The 22,943-nt window shown below is 37.2% G+C and overlaps 1 protein-coding gene across 2 annotated transcripts in view; it reads left to right on the forward strand.

The window, feature by feature from the left end:
• Nucleotides 1-22,943, forward strand: part of LOC109101241 (integrin alpha-8-like) — a 72,051-nt gene that overhangs the window by 4,946 nt on the left and 44,162 nt on the right. For both annotated transcript variants that reach the window (XM_042772619.1, XM_042772618.1), the window contains 12 exons: nucleotides 33-133; nucleotides 609-732; nucleotides 1,827-1,888; nucleotides 2,265-2,310; nucleotides 4,790-4,915; nucleotides 5,426-5,470; nucleotides 7,845-7,888; nucleotides 8,577-8,633; nucleotides 9,174-9,226; nucleotides 10,645-10,850; nucleotides 15,247-15,438; nucleotides 22,322-22,367. In XM_042772619.1, coding sequence (XP_042628553.1) covers nucleotides 33-133; nucleotides 609-732; nucleotides 1,827-1,888; nucleotides 2,265-2,310; nucleotides 4,790-4,915; nucleotides 5,426-5,470; nucleotides 7,845-7,888; nucleotides 8,577-8,633; nucleotides 9,174-9,226; nucleotides 10,645-10,850; nucleotides 15,247-15,438; nucleotides 22,322-22,367 — 1,102 coding nt within the window. The remainder of the gene's footprint in view (nucleotides 1-32; nucleotides 134-608; nucleotides 733-1,826; nucleotides 1,889-2,264; nucleotides 2,311-4,789; nucleotides 4,916-5,425; nucleotides 5,471-7,844; nucleotides 7,889-8,576; nucleotides 8,634-9,173; nucleotides 9,227-10,644; nucleotides 10,851-15,246; nucleotides 15,439-22,321; nucleotides 22,368-22,943) is intronic.

The raw sequence follows: 22,943 nt of genomic DNA on the forward strand, positions 1-22,943 counted from the left end.
AACTTTCATTCTCACCTCTCTCTCTTGTCCAGATAACCGGATGATTAAAGTGAATGGGACACGGGAACCTCTAGAATTTAAATCCCATCAGTGGTTTGGAGCCACAGTCAGGACCCACAAAGGCAAAGTGGTGGTAAGTGATGCTCATAATCCAGTGAAAGACCATTTACAGTCATCGTCATGCTGGATGCATGCTTCCGTGCATTAGTCATAGTCTTTCATTAATCTTTCATTCATGAATGCATGGGAGTGTTGTTTTGGAGAAATGTTTTGATAGGAAATGTGGCTCTGTCCTGTTACTGAGGGGGTTTTGGAAAATGTTGATTTGAGGTTGACCATGCGAGGTGGAGAACTGCTGATGTTTGAAAGAATAAGCCCAGAGTTATTACATGAGGGAAGGCATGGTTCCCAAATGTGACTGTTGTTCTCCAAACAATCAAATACGGAAACATTTTGCTCTTTCAAATGCATTTATTCAGAAAATTACAGAAGATAGAATTGTTTGTTTTTTTTCATCTCCAGCTCAGTCCTAAGGAGTGTCTTTTTGTTCAGTCTGCACCTATCAGTGCTGTTGTTTACAGTAACATGGTGGTTGTGTGGTTCTGTAGGCTTGTGCGCCCCTCTATCACTGGAGGACAGTGAAGGTCAGCAGTGAGATGGATCCAGTGGGAACTTGTTATGTGGCTGTGCAGAACTTTAGTGCCTATGCTGAGTATTCACCGTGTCGTACCAGTGAGTATATCACACACACTTCATACAGTTCATACGGTTACATATAACTAGTTGACTTTTTTCTTGGATGACTAGTCGATGAGCAAAAAATGAGTAGTCATGCCAGCTCTCCTTTACACACAGAATTACAGATTTGTCTGCTGCTTCTAGGGCTGCCCAGTTGTGCCAGTTGCCATGGCAATTATATGCCCTGCTGAAAACAATGATCAAAGGGGAAACTCACTTGTTTATTTTAATGTAATTTCCTGTACTTTAAAGTCTCATTCACAGTTATGGTAGTTGATAAATTTACTCGGATTTCTTGCCTTCATATCAGATACACACATTCTCTTAAATTTATATAATACGCACATAAAAATAGTGAGACAGTGTGTATTAACAGTTAGTGTAGAGTAAAGTGATACAGTATATTAATAATGATAATTGTGCCTTATGTGTTCTGAGGGGAAATTATTACGTCACATGAGGCAATAATGACTGTGAATTACTTCATTCTTTGTCAAACAATTTCAAATGCCAGCCGTCTCCTTGGCAGGTCAGCTAGGAGTCCCTGCCAAGACTCAAGGCAGAGATGCTCGATGTTGATATAATCCAGCTTGTGTTCACTCTGTAGTGGACACACTCATGTATGCGTGTATACACACATTTGCAAAGACAGTAATATTGAGAAAATGTGAGAAATTAAATACTAAGTGAAGTCTGGCAGAGGAGTGAAAGAAGAGAAACAGAGATGGAATGAGAGAGAATGTTTATTGTATTTTTAGAGAACATGACACGAACAGGGGTTGGGATTTGGAAGTGATGTTCTGCCTCATTAGCCCCCTCCCCACCTACTGTATGACACATTATAGCAATTACATACAAGACAGTGGTCCTGGAACAACATTCCTGTCCTCCAAGGCTTGGGGTTCAAGCATCATTCTTATAAACCAGTCATCTTCTTCTGACTTAGGTTTGGGTTTGGGATTAAATATAGGGTTAGGGCCATAGGTGCCACAAATCTTATTCATGAAATGTGAACTTTTTTTTTCATAAATATTTTAAAAATTTGTCTTTAGTGGCTTGTAATACTGAAGTTGCTCTGATATTTGTAGATAACCCGGACCCCGAGGGCCAGGGCTTCTGCCAGGCGGGTTTCAGCGTTGATTTCACTAAGGTAACAAATCTCTCTCCTAAACCCTGTCTGAGTGTTTCATCTTTATGATTACACACTCCTGTGTTGTGTTGTCCTGTTTTTTGTTCAAAATCCCAGTTTTAAATTGAAAAATGACTTTTAGACCCTGCTTTTATGTATCATTTTGACCCTTCATTTAGTCAGGAAGAGGGCTGATTCCTTTATGTTCATACCTTCTTTTTTATCTCTACTTATACTCACTCTTGTGTGTAAATTAATCTGTACTCTTGTCAGAGTCTTTCTCCATAATCCTTATCAAAATGTACAAGCAAACACACAGAAATAAACACAAACACATTTTTGAGGCCTTTTCTGCCTTCTCTCTCATTTCCTCACTTGTTGTTTCTCCATCTCTCAGGAAGGGACTCTGGTTGTGGGAGGGCCAGGGAGTTTCTACTGGCAAGGTAACACACTTATCCTCGTTATTTTGTCTTTTCCATCATTCCATCCTTTTACAGAGTCTCTCTGAGTGAGATTGGCAGACACAAGTCTCTCATATCCCAGACTCACAGTCTCACAGGACCCCAAAAATCTCAGTTCCATCCAACAAACTGACCAGGCTGACCCTTCCTCCGCCTTCAGAGCAGAATAGCAGACACTCAGAATGATGACACGTCACCTCCCTTGAGTCTTGTTCCCAAAATAATCAGGGATTATCTCAGTGTGTTAGCACTACCATTGCTGAATCTGTTCAGCCAATCAGAGCCCAGCATTCACTCCTCAGTGAAGTGTTCTGCTATGGTTCACTCATCACAGATGGGTCAGTGATAGCAGTCGTGATAATAAAAGACAGAGAGAGGTCAATGAGTTGCACTTTCTGGTCAGTGGCTTTAACGTTGGCTTACCGTTAGAGCTGTAATCATTGCTTGTAAACTCCAGTGAAAGCAGGTTAATGAACACGTGCACTTCCTCACTTTTAGTCTTAATCATACGTTCTGCACAATTGGCAATGAAATACATTTAAAGAGAATGCAGAAATCTGTACACCTGCATATGTTTAGCTGTGTTTATGTTAGGGATAAATAAATCAGCAAGTGTTTGGCCATTTTAAGACTGTCTGCATCGACTCATCTGGCTGATAAACATTCCTCTTTGAGTTTAGTTGAAAATCTACTTAGCTTCATCAATGCACCTTTTTACAAATAATTGAATTTAAAGCAAATTTTGCATAAAATACTTAATTTGTATTAAATGTTTAATTTCTGTATTTTTAAATAATATATTTATAATTAGTGTAATTATAATATTTCTATATTCTAATTTTTATATAATATTTCCCATTAGTGATTCATGCTAGCTTGATATTGGTATCAAAATCAACCATTGAAAAACACATTTCGATCAGCTAGTTAGTATGAGTGTGAGATTGAATGTGGTGTATTGAGATTCACATGGTCATGGAAACCTGGAATCATAAGGGAATTAAAAAAAATAAAAATAAATCCTACAGTTCTAAAGACTTAAAATGTTACAAATTTCTATAGTTGATTTTTTTCCCACTCTAATATTAATTAGCCATAAACTGCCTTTTGTTAGTGCATTTGTAATGTTTGTAATCATTTTATAAATTATTTGTATAATTAGTGTTTATTCCACCAATCTTGAATGACTGAAGAAGCGACAAAAATGCATGTGTCAAATCCAAAAGGCATGAGAAAGCTTTATGAATACATCTAACTGTATTGCTATGAGTGAAAGAGGATATTGCTCCTCCTAAAAATCTCAAAAAAAATGTGTGGAATGGATGTTTGGCCCTGACCAAATGAGGCACAGCTAAATATTTTGTATTGTATATGTGATTGTTTATGTGTCTGGGTTTGGATCATAATGCTACATGTTGATTGTAATTGCAAAAACAGATTTGTTCAATCCTCAGACCCCCCACAGCCTGAACTCAGAGTCACAGCTCTTAATAAATACTGATAATACTGGGTTCCACATCACGTCTCACATGTGTTCTTGGTTTTTGTTTGTAATACAGAGACAGAAATCTAATGTCAGAAACAGGGTCTCTCTCTCTTGTCATATACTTCATGCAGTGGACAAATACAGATGCATTAGAAGTTATGACCTACCTCTTGCTTTCTCTCCTCTCCTCTTTTCCCATGCTCAGTCCATCTTAACCTTTGCCTTTCGTCACTTTTTGGAGGAAAAAACAACAGATATCTGTGAGGGGAAAAAGTACCACATGTTGTGTCGCGAGTGTCCACAAAACAAATGCAAATTAATAGACAGACACACAGCTAAACACACACACACATTAAGAGAGATTAATGGTTGGGGTTCAGGTCAGGTTGTAGCCTGGTAGTAAAAAAGAGAGTAATGTTTTTATTGAACTTGAACAACAGAAATGGAGGACATTCCTCTCACTCTCTTTCACATTATTTCCTTCATCATTTCAGATCTTAATATGAGAACTTGCATCCGTGTTATTTTCCTCAGTGCTTGTGTAATGTAGATAGTTGTAGAATGACAAATCTGAATGTGGGCAGTTTTTGACAATTTTGGAAAGAAGTTGTGAATGTTTTTATTTTGGTGTCGTTCTGCCTGTTCAGAATTAAGCTTCCATCCTTGGTTCAAATCAGCAATTAATGGGTCTATATATATATATATATATATATATATATATATAAGATATGAAGATACTCATGACCTTTAGCCTTTTTTTCACCTACACACAACTTTATTGCTGTTTTTATTCCTGATATTTTATTGCATATGATTTCTATAGGAATTTTGTACTTTACAGTTTGTTTTGCCATCCAAGAATATGTTACAACATCTGCCACCACAATTGTATAATGTCTGTGATGCACATCAACACACACTGATACAAAATCAGAAGGCTTATGTGGAAACTACTGTGTATTTGTGTGTGTTTAGGTCAAGTGATCACTGCAGGAGTTGCAGAAATATTGAACGGCTATTCCTTGAAAACTATTCTGCGCAAAGTTCAGGGAGAGAAGCAGACTGTGGCTGCATCAGACGCATATGATGACAGTTACCTAGGTAAGAGACGTGTGTGTGTGTTTGCCTTTGAAAGGTAAAGATGCTTTATGGGACACCAGTGATTTTCTTTGGGGCCCTGTTTATGGGTCAGAGGACCAGCCCTCAGTCAATTTAATAAACACACGCAAACATCAACACACACAAGCTTTTTTTGGTGGATGTTGAGGTAACCTTGACTCTCTGCTCAGTTTGTTCAGTTCGGTGAAGAGTTTGTGCCAACTGATAACATTTCCATCTGGAACTGCAGACCTCAAAACACACATATACACACACACACAAATATTCCATAAATACACACTTGTATATCCTATGAGCATTTTCCCTTGTATGCTGTAATCATCATCACAGCTGGTCAGTCATGATAATAATGCAATTGATCATAAAATGACGAGATAAAACCAACATGAGTAAACATCATTTTTAAACTGACCCACTTTGGTTAGCTGCATCAACTCTTCCGATAACTGTATTCGCAATTCTTTTCTAATGTTCTCTTTCTGTGTCTGGTAGGTTACTCTGTAGCGGTGGGAGAGTTCACAGGTGATTCGGAACAAGGTAAGTACTTTTAAACATTTTATATATGTGAACGATACACACACAAAAAAAATGATACTTCTATAATCATTTACTCACCCTCATGTCGTTCCAAAACTGCACGACACAAATGAAGATTGAAAAATGTCTAAATGGGCTCCAGTGTTGTTTAGAACTATATGTGTGAACAAATTCATCAAAAAATTCTCTTCGCCAGTTTGTCTCATGTTGTAATGTAGCAGAGCTCTATCTCAGACACATAAACAAAGCTTTGCATCTTTTGTAGAGTTTGTGTATGAATGTGAGTGCATGAGAGAGAGAGAGAGAGAGAGAGAGAGAGAGAGAGAGAGAGCTCTGTCTCTGTGTGTGGTTGTTGTGTGGATTTGTTGCTTACCGAGCTTTGATCGGACCCTTTAGCCTCAGACTATAATTACAGAATACTCACAGGATTCTGTCCCTGACATGCCACCCAGTGACAAACAGCCCATCTGCAGTCTGTCATTCCTCTCTAACACACACGTGTGTGCCCACATCGACTCATAAGCAATCATTAGCATACCTATCCATCAGACAGTACCGTTCTACAAAACCCTGCATCTTATTTACCAACTCCCTACAATTCAGCTTTACCAGACTAAAATAAATCTTGTGTGAATTATAATGCCATATAATAGAGTGCACCTAATGGAAAAGTACACATTTTAATTTTAAACAAGATATTGTAAAAAGGCCAGTTAAGGTTCGAGTGGAAAAAATGCAGCTGTGGCTGCCAGAAATTCACTGTAAAATACTGTGACAATGTTTCCAATATTGCGGGATGGTATACTGTACTGGTGACTGTATATTTCATTAAGTGATGGAATGTTAAATCTGTTACTGATACAGGTGCCACAATAGAAAACCATAATGAGTCAGAGTTCATTGCAAGTGGCCTGTCCATAATACATGGCCATGCTTGCTTTTAAATTATACTTTCATACAGTACTTGAACAAGGTGATACACACAAAGACAAAACACCATCATGGTAACACTAAAATAATGGCATAAACATTAAGTAAATAATGCAATAATTATCAGCTACATATCATATTATCACCCAGCTCTAATCTGCTAAATGTGATTAAGGCATTAAGATATTATAAACATTAACATCATGATTTTATGTAAAGCTGCTTATGTACAATGTACAATTAAGAAGAAACATAACTTTTTTAATTAAATATAATCATGTGATTTGTCTGACCGGGACTTTTGTCATTTTACTGTTTTTCACCGTAAATTGTATGGTACTGTAATTTAAAGATTTTACTTCCAAACAGCATTTTACTGTAAAATTATATATAATGTGATAATAATAGGAAACTATTTTTCCCTGTATTTGGTAATGTATTAACAGGTTTTCAAGAATTTTTAGTCTTTTTCTGTAAAAATTACAAAACAATTTTTACAGTCTATTGAACATGTAATTCATCATATGATGATCATAAACTATGGCAGATTGCAGTTGTCTGCAGTGTCATCCACAAGTTAGCACTTAAAACTGACCTGCAAAATGGAGAATGGGGGGATGGAATCATTTTGGGGGTATATGTGCTCTGTTACTTGATTTGCACAATTCCTTTAGCGAATCAGACTTTAAAACAATGCAGACAGCATGCACAAATAATCAACGTTATCAGTGGTTTCATTTAATTTTTCCTAGAATTTTCTCTCTGTCTTTCTCAGACATGTGGTTTATCTGGTCTGGATTAGTGGTGAATCCAGAGAGGAGAGACATGCTGATCTCTTTTTGTCAGAGTTTCATAAATGGGCTTTTGCTGTGGCGCACTTTGCGGTCAAGGAAGGCAGGAAATTTGAGGGGTCGGGGGGAAGGGTCGAGGACGAGCCGGCTGTGAATGGGTCTCTGGGAGTCTGGGAGATCTTGAGTTAGGAATAAGGCAGACTTTTGAACGGTCCCTCTCCGATCTCAGTGGGTGGGACAGATCTGACAGACAGCCACAAACTCTCCCACCACATGACTATCTCCAAGATCATCCATCAGACCCAGACAGCCTCTGTCTCCTCCACTATGTGTCTTTCTCCTCTCTGTCCCTCTCTTCTAAATATTTATAATAAATGAGTGACTGACATGGTGTTGACAGAGAAGAGATTAACAACACTTACACACCTCACCTCACTGTTTTGCCTGAGATGCGCAAGATAAGTGGTTGTCAGTGTGGAAACGTTCACTCATACACACTCTTCTCAAAACAAGAAAAGTATGTTTTATTATTGTTGAGTGCTGAAGCACATGATTTGTTTCTTCAAACTCTGCAAGTCTAAAAAATATAAACCTGCTGACACAGATGTAAATATCTCAGGTTTGTTTACTGTATGGCTTTCTTATGTCCTCAGAACTGGTAGCAGGGGTACCTCGAGGGGCGCACAACTTTGGTTATGTAAGTATACAGTCCTAAACAGAATTTGTTTCCCGTGTTTCTGTCATGGTAAGATATTGAATCAAAGGTCAGTGGTAAAGGTTAAGGGGGAAGGAAGAATGTGAGAAACATTTGAGAGGTTAGCCCACTTTGTACTAAAACTGAAACATTTGTTTATTCAAATAAACAAAGAAGGGCCGTATGTTTTGCAAAGACTGCTATTCTGGTTAAAGTAAAACCTCTAAGTCACTTGTGGAAGTGGATGCGAGTTTCTCATCTGGATGTGATTTGAAGTCTTAAGAAGGGATTCCCAATTAGGGCTGTAGCATCTAGGATGCAGGGGTGTCCCCTTTGGCCCTCAATTAAACAGAATCATATTCAGCTGGATGGGTGGTTTGTGAAGGAGACAGTGAATTTGGGTCTTTTTTTTTACTGCATGTTAGATTCTTGGGTATTAGCCATATGTGGTTTTGTTTGATTTAGGATCTCAGTCATATGTGCCCTATAAAACATCCACTAAGATTATTCTGGATGTAATTATTAGAGTGCTAAATGCCTAACATGAGGAAAATCACTCTGGTTTGGAGTAGAGGACAGGCATGTGGTCAGATACACAAGTCCTGCAATACATCAGAATCATGACAGTCTGTCATGAATGGAAACAGTGTTTCATGAGCACTAATATAATTGGACTTTTCTCTTTTTGTAGGTGGCTGTGATAAATGCAACAAACCTGACATTTATTCAGAATTTTACTGGGGAGCAGGTGAGTGACTGTCCAACCTTTGGAGTGTCTGGTTTTTGTTTTTTAAACTTTTTTAAAGATGTTATTTGCTCACTATGAATTAATTTCAGGAGCTGTAGGTCAGTTCTGAGCTCTAAGAATGCAGCAGACAGCCACATTCTGACATACTTTATTATAATTGTATATGATTGCTCCTCCATTGTAAGCCAGAAAGCTAAAAATAGGGTGTGAAAGTGTGTAGTGTGACTGCACTGCACATCTGGATACATCTGAACATTAAATCAATTAAATGCTGCCATAATAAATAGTAATTGTACAGGAACATCTTTTTTAAATGACTATTGTTGCTCTTTTGAGTTTTGCCTTCCACAGCCAATAAAAGCACAATGTTTCTTAAATTATATATTTACGTCTTGAGTAAATTGGACTAAAGGAAGTTTTCGAATGAGACAATCTTTTTAACTGCATTCTAATTAAGCAGAAGATATTTGTCTTAGCAATGTATCCTATTTCTCTCCTTCGTCTCACATTTCTATTTATCATATGACTTTTTTTTTTAAGATGGCCTCTTATTTTGGATACACTGTTGCAGTGACTGATCTAAATGGAGATGGGTAAGTCAACATGGACATGAATGTCCAATCACATGTAAGGTCACAAAATGGTTGTTCCATGCAAGATGTGGTGGTAAATAAGTAAATCTGTCCACATTAAGTTCATGCTTATAAAATCTAAGTTTATCCCCATGTGAGGCAACTCAAAAATAGCATTTTATAGTCGTAGTACTTACTGTAGGTGCTCCTCACAGTCTGTCTGCACTGAAACTGAAAGGCTTTCTTATCGGCCCGTATTATTAGTGTTGAGCTAATTTAATTTACCAGCTCATGCTGTATTTAGTTACAGAACTAAATAGTTTTAGAACTAAATATGACCATATAAATTATGAATAAGACCATGTGGTTTTATATGGGGTTTGGCTTGTTTAGACTCATGCTTTAAGCTCTGGTTTACTTGACCCTTAATGGTCCAGGGGGGAATTTGATATGCATAAAATTTGTTTCTAATTTGGTCTTACGAAGATACAAAGCTTTGCTGACACATCAGTGCCAAAGCTCCTTCTCTTATGTCTGAAATGCTGACATGTGTTTATGCCATTAACTGAAAGGCTTACTTACCAACGGTACATACTGTAGTTGAATACACAGTAAAACAGCAGTACACACAAAGAAAGGGCAGTTAAATGATACACCAGCAATGACTAACATACAGAGCAAATTACAGCTCATTACACTTATAGCTGTTGAAACGGCTCATTTGCTGGAAACAGGGCCAATCAGTCATTAGTGTTGAAATCAATGTATCATTTTTGTTATTTTTTTGGATACTAAATGCTGAAATGTATAAATCACAGTGATTCATTTTTAGATATCAAATAACATAACTTGGTTATATCTGTTATCTTAGATCTAACAAGTATGAGAAGTACATATGTGAATTTTTCTACAATGTTTCATTCCATTTTATCATGGAATCTCGCCACCATCTTTGTTGGTTTTAGTCCAGGTTATTCTCAGAATGCCCCGTTCCAAACTGTAGGAACATTTTGGTATTCCTCCACCGGTCCTCATGCAGTCCAAAACACACTCCTAAATTCATATCTCCAAGCAAAACGTCTCTGTTTTGTATTATCAGCATTTATAAGATTTCTACTTTATCCCCGCCATGATACTGTCATGAGCTGGCTCGTCTTTGTCTTCTCTGATGGCTCATATTTTACAGTGGTTCATTGGTGCACTTCCTTGCAAATATTGCTGTCTTGTAATCTCAAGGGTGACATCTTGAATGATTCTTTGATTTCAAACAGGCACTATAAAGCTGCAGGTCTTTATTCAGTTGTTAATCATCCATAAAGTTTCCAAGTAAAGCATCTTCAAAACAAATACATGTACAATTTATGTTACTTATGGGCCTCTAAATATTCAAAAACCTTGAGGTGTTTGTATCAAATTTGTGAATTTATGTGCACACACAGGCTAGATGATGTGCTAGTTGGAGCTCCACTCTACATGGACCGTGAGTTTGAGAGTAAACCTCGTGAGGTGGGCCGTGTGTACTTGTACCTGCAAGAGGACGTGCTTCTCTTCTCCCCTTCCATCACACTCACTGGAACGCACCTATTCGGCCGGTATGGAAGTGCCATTGCCCCTCTTGGAGATATCAACCAAGATGGCTACCTTGGTAAGTGTTTGTGCTAATGCACTTTTAGGGTGTTGTGTTGCTTGATTCAAGAGTTTTTCAGTGAGGCAGAGGTTACATATACACCCATTTCCTACTTGTCTTTTTTGTGTAGGATATCCTGTCTCTCTGTCACACACTTAAAATGTACAGTTCTAGCCGGGAAGGGTAAAATTAGTGATTTGGTGCCCTTGTCTGCATTTTCCTGTGAAGAGTTGGGTGTGAACCACTCTGTTCTGTGTGTGTGTGTGTGTGTGTGTGTGTGTGTGTGTGTGTGTGTGTGTGTGTGTGCGTGTGTGTGTGTGTGTGTGTGTGTGTGTGTGTGTGTGTGTGTATTTTGTTGAATCTGCACATGGAATTCATGTGGTTTATATTCTTGTTGCTGTTCAACCACTAATATTGCACAATAAATAAATAATGTTCAACAAAAAACTTATATGACTGCAAAATCTGCAATAAATCATATTTAAATAAACTAATTAAATATAAAATACTGTAATAAATGTTAAAATAAATTGATTTTATACATTTAAAATTAGAAATGTAACACCCCCCCCAAAAAAGTTTATGAAAGTGTCACTCCACAATACATTATCAAAAATATATAAAAATGTATAGTATGTTTGTTACATTAATCAGTGTCTAGCACACCTTCCTAAGGAAAGAAAATAGACCAGAAGACATTGCAATTACTAATAAATATTTAGACAGACTTAAAGAAGTTCTAGATCTATACTTGTGCTCTTATTATTTAAGTTACTTTGCCTTTAATGTAAATAAACATGCATCAATTGTTGCATATACCGAGCTGCAGCGGACACATTTGTAAACTACTTTACTAGGACCCATTGTGCGAGGTGTCTCTTTAATACCGCGTGGTTTTATATACATGCTGCCGCTGATTGGGCCGACATTTCTGACACACCCACCAAACAAGAGAAAAACGCATCTCAAACCCATTGCACACCGTTTCCAGGAAACGTTTCCTCCAGGTTCCCGCTCCCAGCAAAACTTTCCAAACACATTAGAACATAAAAGAAAACCAGCCGTTCATGTGTGGAGTTCAGACCAGACTAATCAGCCACAGATCATCTCCATCACTGCAGACAGACTGAGTTGAGTTGGGAACACTGGTTTTCTTTTGTGAAGGGTCACTGTGTGTGTGTGTGTGTGTGTGTGTGTGTGTGTGTGTGTGTGTGTGTGTGTGTGTGTGTGTGTGTGTGTGTGCACGTGCAGTCTATGAATCAGCTCCATATGTTACTTTAACATGATCTGATATGTCAGTGTAATTTTAAAATGACACTAGATGTGGATGAAAGTTAGATGAGGATATGATATCCATACACGAGATGTAAGCCACCTGATCCTCTGATTTCCGAAAGCATGTTGTCATAAGACTTTACAACTTGTATGAAATGCCAATGTGCTTAGAGACTCAAATATTGTATATAATGTGTCTGTGTGTTTCAAGTAAATGGCCCTATGGTAACAAAACACAGCAATTCATTTTGTGGATTACTTATGGGTCTTGATTCACTTTTTCTGGTGATGTAAAAATAAAGCATTATGAGATGATGCTGCCTTGGAGTATTAGAGAATAATGACTTAATCAATAACTGATATGGTCATAATGAATCTGATATCACACACTGTATCTCTATTACACCAGCCATATGGCTGCACTGGTGTGATGAAGTGATACTTGTCACAGTGTCTCTGTGTGTTTTTGTACCTCTGCTGTAGTTAGACTCTCGGCTGCTTTGCTTTGAGCTTCGTTTGTTCAGTTTTGTTTGCTCTGTTGCTTCCAGATGAAAACAAGAAAGTGTGTTTTTGTTTTTTTATTTGCGCTGATTTTTCAAAAACCTAAAGTAATCTGAACAGTTTATTGTTAATATTAACAGATATTGTAAATTGCAACAGTGTCTTAAACTGTTCAGATTACTTTAGGTTTTTGATTTTAACATACTTTAAAAAATAATAAATAAATGGCTATATATATATAAAACTTATAATTATATTTCCATTAGGGCCAGAAAATGAGATTAGGCCTTTAAGCATGACTTTATAATATATGCCTTTTATTTTTTGACTCAGTGGTTTCTTATATCTGTAAAATGATTGTTTCCCTCCACTGTGGCATGTAGTGTATGTATGCAGTTGATTAAGACCAAGCCACACAATTAAGTATCTTGTAAAGTGTCAAAATGAATTCTCTCTCATATATATTATGCTGTTCTTTTTCATCGACTGTCTGACTTTTATTGTTGGGGGTCTTTTGGCACTGTGCCAGCTACTGTGCCCACTGCCAAAAAACAGGAAAAGGAAATGATCAAGAATCATCAACAACACGCGACAGATATTTATAGAAAGGAACTCGCCCAAGAGAAACAATGAAACAGAGCATTATTACATACACTGACGCACATGCACACACACACGGTGGTCCAGTGGACGGAAATGAGCGCTTTCTTGTGGTGATGATTTTATTTTTCTAAGTGTAATTAAACTTTTCTTTCCTTTATACCTCGGAATGGTTTGCTTAGCTTAGAAGATCTCCATGTGCACATATTCCTCTAAGCTCTGTCATTAGTTATGGGCTCTCTCTTTCCCTATTCTGTATCCTTTTACCCCTTTGTTTTTGTCAAGTCTTTGCAGTTTGTTAGTTATTTTCATTACAGAGTGAAGAAAATAGATCGGGGATACTCAAAGCCTCAAATTCAGCTCCTTATGCGGTTATCAGCAGACATAACTGTCTTCAACAACATCGTTGTTGTTTTTAACAGTTCAGTTACAGTTTCCATGTCTACACTACAACCAACCCTCTTCTACACCATGGCCTGTCATACTCCAGGCCTTCAGTCCTCATCCCTTCAGGGAGCCTGACCAGAAGAAACTTAATTGTATGTGTCCAGTGCGAGCTATAGATGCCATTTCTATAGCTTATGAGTCCTCTGGCCTCCCCTCTCCCCTGGAAGTCAAGGCTCACTCCACCAGAGGTGTGGCAGCCTCCAAGGCCTTCTTAGCGGGTGTCTCTATGCGAGACATCTGTGATGCTGCGGGCTGGCCCACGCCCAATGGTTACATGCGTAACCTGAGACATTTTCACTGAGTGAGAATGTGATGTATAGCATGAGAGCGCCATGGCTTGTCGGATGTTGCAACAGACTTTGCAAAGGGTCAGTTATGAATAAATGAATTCTTTTGATGTAGAGCATAAGGATATGCAAATATTTACCATGTCATCACTATTGATGCATAGTCGCACTGTATTTCACATGGACTACATTGAGTGACAATGGTCTTTCATAGAGGTTTCAGCACTGTTTTGATAAATATATGAGGCTGTTATGCATTAAGTCATGGCTGTGATTGTTGGTTACTGAACACTTTTAGACCAAATGAAAGCCATATATCATTACTATTACCAGATAATTCAGTGGCCTGTGGTCATTTTCTAAAAGTGGCTCTAAAGCAAAGTAACGTGCATATCCCTGACATAGATCTTTATAGAGCCTGTTTTCTCAACATCCCCTCAATCACTCTGTTCTTCTGCCTTTCTGCCCCTCAGTGGGCATCTCTGTCTGGGTCAGCATTTCTCTGTTTCTTCAGTTTTCCCTTTGTGTGTGTGTGCTGCTGGCCAAATGTAGGTTAATGACTTGAGCAGCACTGCTGGCAGGAGGAATACTTGAACAGATAACCCTACCCCGGAGATTTGTTGGCCATGCAGTATTGGATTTGGACTTGTGCTTGTGCAAGAGTCTGTTATTGTTCTATAATAGTCCCTCAGTGCCGAAGAGAGAAGAGTGGTCACTCCCTGCGGAGCTTTTTGTAAATCATCAGTATTCTTTTCAGCAGCATCTTCTGTACTTTCACATGAAAGCATCTCTCGCTTCCTCTCCAACATATCAAACACTGTAATAATCAATAATAAATCATAAATGACAAAATGGAGCAGATCCAAATATATAGCACTCAGTGTAAATCCTGTTGTTCCTGTAGGTACTGTATGGAAGCCTGTTTTTATGTTAGAATAAAAACTAAATCCAACTTCATGACTTTATTTATCAAAATCTCTTTATATCTCTTCATATCTCACATTTGCAACTTCATGACTTTTTATCTTGCAAATGAGACTTTACAAAAGAGTTGATATCTCTAAATTGAGACTTTATATCTGACGATGAAGAAATTATGTATACCGCTGCAACTTGTATCTCACATTCAGACCTTATACAGTATTTCACAATTGGGACTTTATGTCTCAGAATTGAAACTTTATCTAACAATTTTCTCACTGTTTAGACTTTAGGCATTGCAACTTTATATCTCACAATTAGGATTTTACATTGTATATGCTGTTATTGATCAAATATAATTTCTCCATCCTTTTCTTACTCAGACGTGGCAATAGGAGCTCCATTCGCAGGGGAAGATCGTGGTGGCAGGGTCTTCATCTATAACGGGCAAAAATCTGGGCTGATGTTACAGGCATCTCAAGTGCTGAAAGGTGACTGGGCCTCATCATCCATCCCAGCAGGTTTTGGATTCACCCTGCGAGGAGATTCTGACCTCGATAACAACCAGTACCCTGGTGAGTAAAGAAAAACTTTCAGTCTCTTACTCTCTCTGTTTGCGCAAGTTTCTGTTAAGACAATCATGCTTAGGAACTGATGTAAGCCAGGGAGATTAGATGTAGGAAGAATGAAAGACTGGACTGAGACATCCAGGTTGAGTCACATTGTTGGTCAGTCCGTTGGTAATTTTTTACAAATGTGTGCAAGTATTTCCACAAATTCTTTTTCATTTATTGGGCTTTTCTTTGTCTCCTTTTATGGTGGGATATTTTTTCTGCATATTTTTCTTGTTACTATGTTTATCATTGTTTATTTATCATGTTTTAACTCTTTCCCCGCCAGTATTTTTGAAAACAGTTGCCAGCCACTGCCAGCGATTTTGATGATTTTCACTAAAATTTGATGTCCTCCAGTATATTTTGCTTTATGAATATATGAATATGCAATACACCAAAATAAAGATCAGAGCCTCTACTTATAAACAAAAAATCTGTTTTATTCTAGCCTAAAGCATTTTTTTTTTATCAACACTTGAATATAGGTAGGTTTCATAAAAATCACATTATTTTTAATATGCATCTGTTTACATAAAAGATCGCTCGTTTCTCCGTCCCGTTCATGTGTGTTTTTGTTCGGGAGGTTTTGTACTTGTTCAGAGGATGTGTAATAGCTCCCGCGAGTGTATAACAGTGAAAACACGAAAAGCCGTAAAAACTCGTCTTTGGCGGGGAAGCGTTGTCTTCTAAAAGACGAGATAACTCGTCAATGCCATGGAAAGAGTTAATTGACAACAATCTTCTGCAGTGTGTGATGAAATCCATGTAATTTCTGACGTTCTCTTCTGTCTAAGCCACATCAAATCACACATATATGAATGACGTTTCATTTTCATTGAGCACAGTGACTTGAAGTTTACCTGAGAAGATTAGATCTTATTGAATTTTTAGATATTTTAAGTCAATCATTTTGAGACTATGGAGATAAATTTTTGCAGGTGACTGAACAGGCTATATATAGCCTGTGTGTGTGTGTGTGTGTGTGTGTGTGTGTGTGTGTGTGTGTGTGTGTGTGTGTGTGTGTGTGTGTGTGTGTGTGTGTGTGTGTGACAGATTGTTGTGTGGCAGATGCTGACTGGGTTCCAGATGAAGTTTCAAGGGTTCAATTCTGGTTCTTTCAGCCGTGTGACAAACAGGCCAAAGTGTCTCTGTGTATCTGTGAGAAGAAATTACCATAAGCAGTTAAATATAATTTTTTAGCAAAATGTTTATATGATTTGGAAATCATTCTTTTGATATAAGGGACTACTTTTTAAGGTGAATAAACATCCAGTTACACTGCTGTTTGTGGTCGGCAAGATTTTAAAAAATGTCTTATGTTCATCATGGCTGCATGTATTTTATGAAAAATACAGTAAAACAGCAGCCGGTACTCCAGTTTCAGTGTCACATGATCCTTCAGAAATAATTCTAATATTCTGATTTAGTGCACAAGAATCAGAATCAGAATCAGAAGAGCTTGAGTATGTTTACACATGATGACATTAAGTTATAATCAAGCTACAGTACTGTATGTACAGTTAGGTACAGTCATCATCTGTCTGTCCAAGTATACATAATGCAATTGGTAACCAAATATTTGAAGTATCAAATACATGTCGCACTTCATCACTGTGTTTTGGAGTAAGTGCCCAACACTGAAGCTGACTGTAGTCTGATTACTATATATATACATATATGTGCGTGTGTGTGTGTGTGCTGGACGAAGCCAAGCTAAAGTCACATCATCTAGTTCAGTTACTGCAACTTTGCAAAACCCGACTGGTACAGTTTCAGTATGACTAAAGTCTTTACATGATTTTTTAGGATAGGCTTTATTATGACTGAAATCAAACTTTTAAAATGTTTGCAAACAAATATCCTATATGATGTGATGTATTATGGAACTGTGTCCATACAAAAGCAGTTTATTTGGAATATGTCCTGAACTGACTTGCATTCGGACAAAAGAGCCTCTGGTTTCCTAGTTGAGGTCTGGCAGTGTGAAGAAAATGAAGACACTGTGGTGTTCACATGGTGTTTATGGATTAGTTTATATTGAAGTTAATATCCAAAGCTTTCTGAAGAACACAGATCTGCATGTTTTCACAATCCATCACAGCTGTGCCATAATCTTGTTTTGACTAACAGAAATATGAATTAATAGTTTCATTTAAACTACAAAAACATCCAGTGTGTTTCTAAAGCTCAACTCTGCCGTAATGCCTTAAGCCCATTACAGCAAAAACAGAGCAGTGTGTTCATTCTTTCTGTCCTTTAATCACCTCTTTCCTTTTTGTAATGGCATTGTACAAAATCATCAAAGCAGATGCTGTCACAAGCTTTCTTTTAAGAGACTTATATGCACATGTGTGTGTTGCGCAAGTGTGTGGGTATTTGTTCTTTCATGGTGACAGGATTGTCATCTTAAATATGCTCAAATAAAAGAAGTTTTTTTCATACATGAAAACCAGCAATGGATGGCAAAACAATCACACACAGGTATACATGCACGCACACAATGATGCTGAACAGACCCAGAAAGCAAAACGAAAGTCTCTTCTCCTGTCTCTTCTTCTCAAAATGGATCAATTGCAGCTTTTTAGAGATGTGATCTCAGTAATCTTTGTTCAGTGTAAATCGTCTAATTGGCCTTTTAGTATATAACTGATGCATGTAGGTGTACATTTTTACAGATCTTTATCACTTTCTTCAGTTCATTTAGATTAAAATCATTTGTATTCCTCATTTGTAAGTTGCTTTGGGTAAAGCCATCTGCTAATGAATTAATGTAAATGGGATGTGTTTTTTAATTTTATACTTTGAAGTCTGTTGATAAAGTTGGTTATGGTTTCATGCACCAGAAATAGTCCTAATTAACTTTTGTATGACTATTTTATACTTTGTAGAGGGATAGTTCACCCCAAAATGAAATTTGTTATTTGTGCACCCTCATGTTGTTCCTTACTGGTATGACTTTCTTTCTTCTGTGGAACATAGAAGAAGATGTTTTTAGAAAAGAAGCTCAGTGTTTTTGTCCATACAGTGGAAGTCAATGGTCAACCAAAACTTTTTAGTTACTAACATTCTACAGAATATATTAAAAGAAGAAACTAAATCATTCAGGTTTAAAACATCATGAGGCTGAGGGACAGAATTCTCATTTTTGTGTGAATTACCCCTTTATGCATCACTTATCTTCTGATTGGTTGTGGTTTTGTCTTATTGAGCAGCAATTTCATGTTCAGTATGGACAAACTGTTGCTTGTTGCTGGAAACTTGGTCGACATGTTGTTTGATTATGTCTACACAGATTATAAGAAAAATTTCTGTTATTCATTACATGTTATAAATCAGCACACATGGTTACCTTTCCTGTTTACAAGCCATTTCATTTGTGTGTGTGGTTTGGGGTTAATGTGAGGGTGAGTGTGAACTTTGTGGTTAAATGCAGGGTTAAAGTCAAAGGTCAAGTGTCATTCATCATGACCTGTTTAAACAGCAGTGGGGATTTTGTACTTGCATTTCCTGTCTGCTGCCTCAGGTATTGTTCTCAGACAGAACACTAAACAGACACACTCACATTGCACATTTAGAAAAAAGTACTTTATTAATTTGAGAGAAAAACACATTTAAAATACCAAATGGTAACAGAGATAATCAGAATTTGTCATTTTGATGGTAAAAAAAAAAGATTTATGATCAGAATTCCCCTTTACAATATATTTCTACATTATAATACTTCCAAAAACATATGTTGTTTGTGTGTGAAACTGATGTTACATTCAGGACCCATTAGAAATGTTTTAAGAACTTGGGTGGGCACCTTATGTCCCTTTAGTGTGCCCTCCAAAATGTGCATTTACTCCCGATTTCCATCCAGACATCTACAGGGAGGAGTTCATTTCTAATTTTTTGGAGGGGAAGAGATGGACGCATGTGAGCTGGAGGTAAAAGAGAGGATTGCATTAGTTGGCTGTGGTCCGGCATTTCATTGGCTAGAGGATGAAGATGACTATAACAGACTCTGTCCTCATTAAAGTTTAAGTGCTTGAGCTTCTTCCATCCCCTCCCTCTATCATTCCACCTCCTATTAACCTATTCCTGCGGTTAAGACCCTTGTGTTTTGGTGGCCGGAGGGTTTGACCTGAAAGATTTGAGGTTGACTCTTGCACCGTGCACACACACACACACACACACACACACACACACATTTACATCTCACTGCTGTTCTGAGGAAGTCTTTTTAAGAGCGCACAAATGGACTTTCCAGATGTGAGAATGTAATAGATTTAATTATTCTGTCATCATTTCTGCCTCACAGATATAAGTTGAAAGCTCAGGCCTTCATGGTGTGTGTGTGTGTGTCTGTCAGTAGGCTTTAGTGTGCGTGTTTCTGCAGTAGGCTTTAGTGTGCGTGTTTCTGCCCATTGCGTTCGAGGTGTGTTTTCGGTCACAATACCAAAAGCTGCTGACTCTGGTTTACAACGGGCTCTTTGCCAGGGGTGTCTCGTTCCTGAAGGCAGGACCTGATGGAAAGCGAAGCCAGTGATCAACCTCAGTGAAACAGGAATCAAAGCCGCAGTCTCTGAGCACTCATTAGGGTGCTGGAGCTGTTCTGGAACATTCCTGCATATGAGGCTCTGAGTTTTCCTGACTGAAAGCATCCCTCCATGACCGATTTGTGCTCTTCCTTCCTATTAATGCTTTGTACAATTCATAAACTCAGGAGAGAAAGTGTTCTCTCGCTCAAGTTTGATGAAAGACCAAATGTAACCGACCTGTGTGAAGGTTAAAGTTTAATGTTTAGTTTTTAGAAATTCTATACTTATCACAAAACTATTTAACCACCAAAGAAATCAAACCTCTAATACTGTAATATTGTCTGAGCGGGTGTCAGAATCTACTTTTTGCTATGGTTTATTTTGGTTCAGTTATACATACTAGTTTAATGAGATGTCAGAGATGAATGAATGGTTAAAGCTTTAGCAGAGGCCACAGAGGAAGCAACAGACCACAAACACACACACACACACACACACATACACACACTGCCAGTATTTCCACTGTTTCATCTCAGGTGCAGGAGGTGTGCTTTGTGTGCACACAAACCTGAATAATGTTGTCTATATCAATGTTTTGTTTGGCCTGATAATTAAAAAAAAGTTAATTTTATTAAAAATGTTACTTTTGCTATGTTCAGTTATTTCAATATTTATGTGTATGTGTCTGTATAATGATCAGATTTTTATTTTTTTTATTTATTTATTTTTTTTTGGTGCTGCTTTTGGAGGAAGAAAAAATGGTATCAAGCCATTAAAATCATGGACAAAAAAACCAAGGCACTATCATCACTGTGCAATTTTAAAAAAACACAACCTTTTAAACTGGAACAGTATTCATAAGTTTTTAAATCTGAATCTCATATACAAAGTGACACATGATTTGGCACCAGCTCCTCTGGCTGAGTTCATCAGCCAAAGAAACAGTTCTGAGTGCATTACTCGAGGCTCTGCCAGAGGGGACTGTGTCATCCCTCTGCGCAGGAGCATTTTCAGTCGCTCGGCCTGGTCAGTGAGGGGCGCTACTGAATGGAATTCTATACCTGAGGAGGTTAGACAGCTCAACACTTATAAGGCCTTTACAAAAAAATAGAAAATTTGGCTCATTAACAATTATGTTTGCCAACATTAAAAGCCGAGCCTATTGAGCTGTATTATATATTTGATATACTATAGCCTTTTTGAAAATGTTTTATTTGGGTGTCTGATTATTGTACTGATTATACAGTGTCATTTATATTGTAGTCAATTTGCCATAGACTTGTAAATGTATATTTTTGTTCGTATTTTAATGCTTTTTTTACATCTTGGCCAGGGGACTACAGATGAAAAATAGCCTTTTGGCTAATTCTGGCTTTTTTATTCAAGCATTTTTAACCATGTTTGTTCATGTGTTTTATGAAATTGCACTGTCCCCTTTTAAATAAACCATTAAATCAAATTAAATCAAAAATCATCAGAAAAGGTCATTTGTTATGCAGTTATACAGTACATTTTCATTAAAATATGCATATACACTGTCATTCAAAAGTTTGGGTAATATTTTATAATATTATATGTCTTTTAAGAAGTCTTATTCCAGAGTGACTCATTTATTATGAAATATATCATGCTTTTCCTTATTCTTATCAAAATATGTGAAACAAAACATAATTTCATTGTTTTTGTTTTAACAATATGAATACTAATGCCATCCACCAGGAAAAACGCAGTACAAGTAAGCAAGTGTTATCAGTCAGTTTGATGAATTCGTTGGGGTTTTGTGGCATTAGTTGGTTTGTCTTCCTTTCCATTAGATTTACTAAGTAGTGATGGGGATCACATTGTTTTAATTAAACCTAATCGCTTAATTTTTCTGAAGGCCCTGGTTCATTTAAACTACATTACAATGCTTCCACTGCATCACATTAAAATCTCATATAGGTTGAAACTCATATAGGTTTATCATGCCCACCTTTAGTGTGCTGTATTTACCTTCTCCTTAATCAGATGTGGCTGTGTGCACCTCTGAGTAGAATGAGATTAAAGTCTCACACATTCTCCGTGGCTCTCTAGGGTTCCTCAATGGTACTGTTCAGCAACGGCAGGTGATGTAAGATGCGAGACTGGTAGAATGAGAAACGGGTCGACGAATCTTTAATGGAGTCTGCTGGAGGCCCAAATCACTTCCAGCTGCAGTGTGCTTTGAAGCTTTATGATCCAGCCACTCGTTCTCTTTCTTCCTCTTTCTCTTGCAACACACATTTTTCTGTATCATATTGTATCCATCCTCCAGCTGTCAGTATATTTCACTCTTTTTACAGATTTGCTGGTCGGTGCATTTGGAGTGAGTAAAGTTGTGGCCTACAGGTGAGAAATTTTTCACTCTACATAAACCATATTAATATAACATTATCAAAATGTTGGAAAATTTTTATTTTTACATTTTATAAAATTACTTGTGAATATGTGTGACATGCATTTTTGTTTTGTGTTTTTTGTAAGAGTCATTTTTGTTTTGTGTAATTCAATACGAGTCATTTTTGTTTTGTGTCAATATGAGTCAATTTGTTTCTCAGCTTTAAATCTGAGGATTCAAATGATGCCAGTGTTATCATGAATTATAAACAAATCAAAACATATATATATATATATATATATATATATATATATATATATATATATATATATATATATATATATATTTGTGATATACATTTTTTCTGGCTTTAACTCACTCACAGAGTTCACTCATAGAGTGAACGACACAGAAACCACCTGTGTTTGAGGTTTAGCTGAAAGGAAACCTGATACATGTGAAGTTGTTTTTCTCTGTTCTATGATATGATTGTAACACATTTTCAAATGGCAAAATAGAAAATATTGAAATGTCTGGCTTCATAATGCATTCATGAAGAATTCCTTAGCTGTAGTTGACAGGAGTAC

Source organism: Cyprinus carpio, chromosome A16 (genome assembly GCF_018340385.1).
Source record: "Cyprinus carpio isolate SPL01 chromosome A16, ASM1834038v1, whole genome shotgun sequence".
Taxonomy (NCBI): domain Eukaryota; kingdom Metazoa; phylum Chordata; class Actinopteri; order Cypriniformes; family Cyprinidae; genus Cyprinus; species Cyprinus carpio.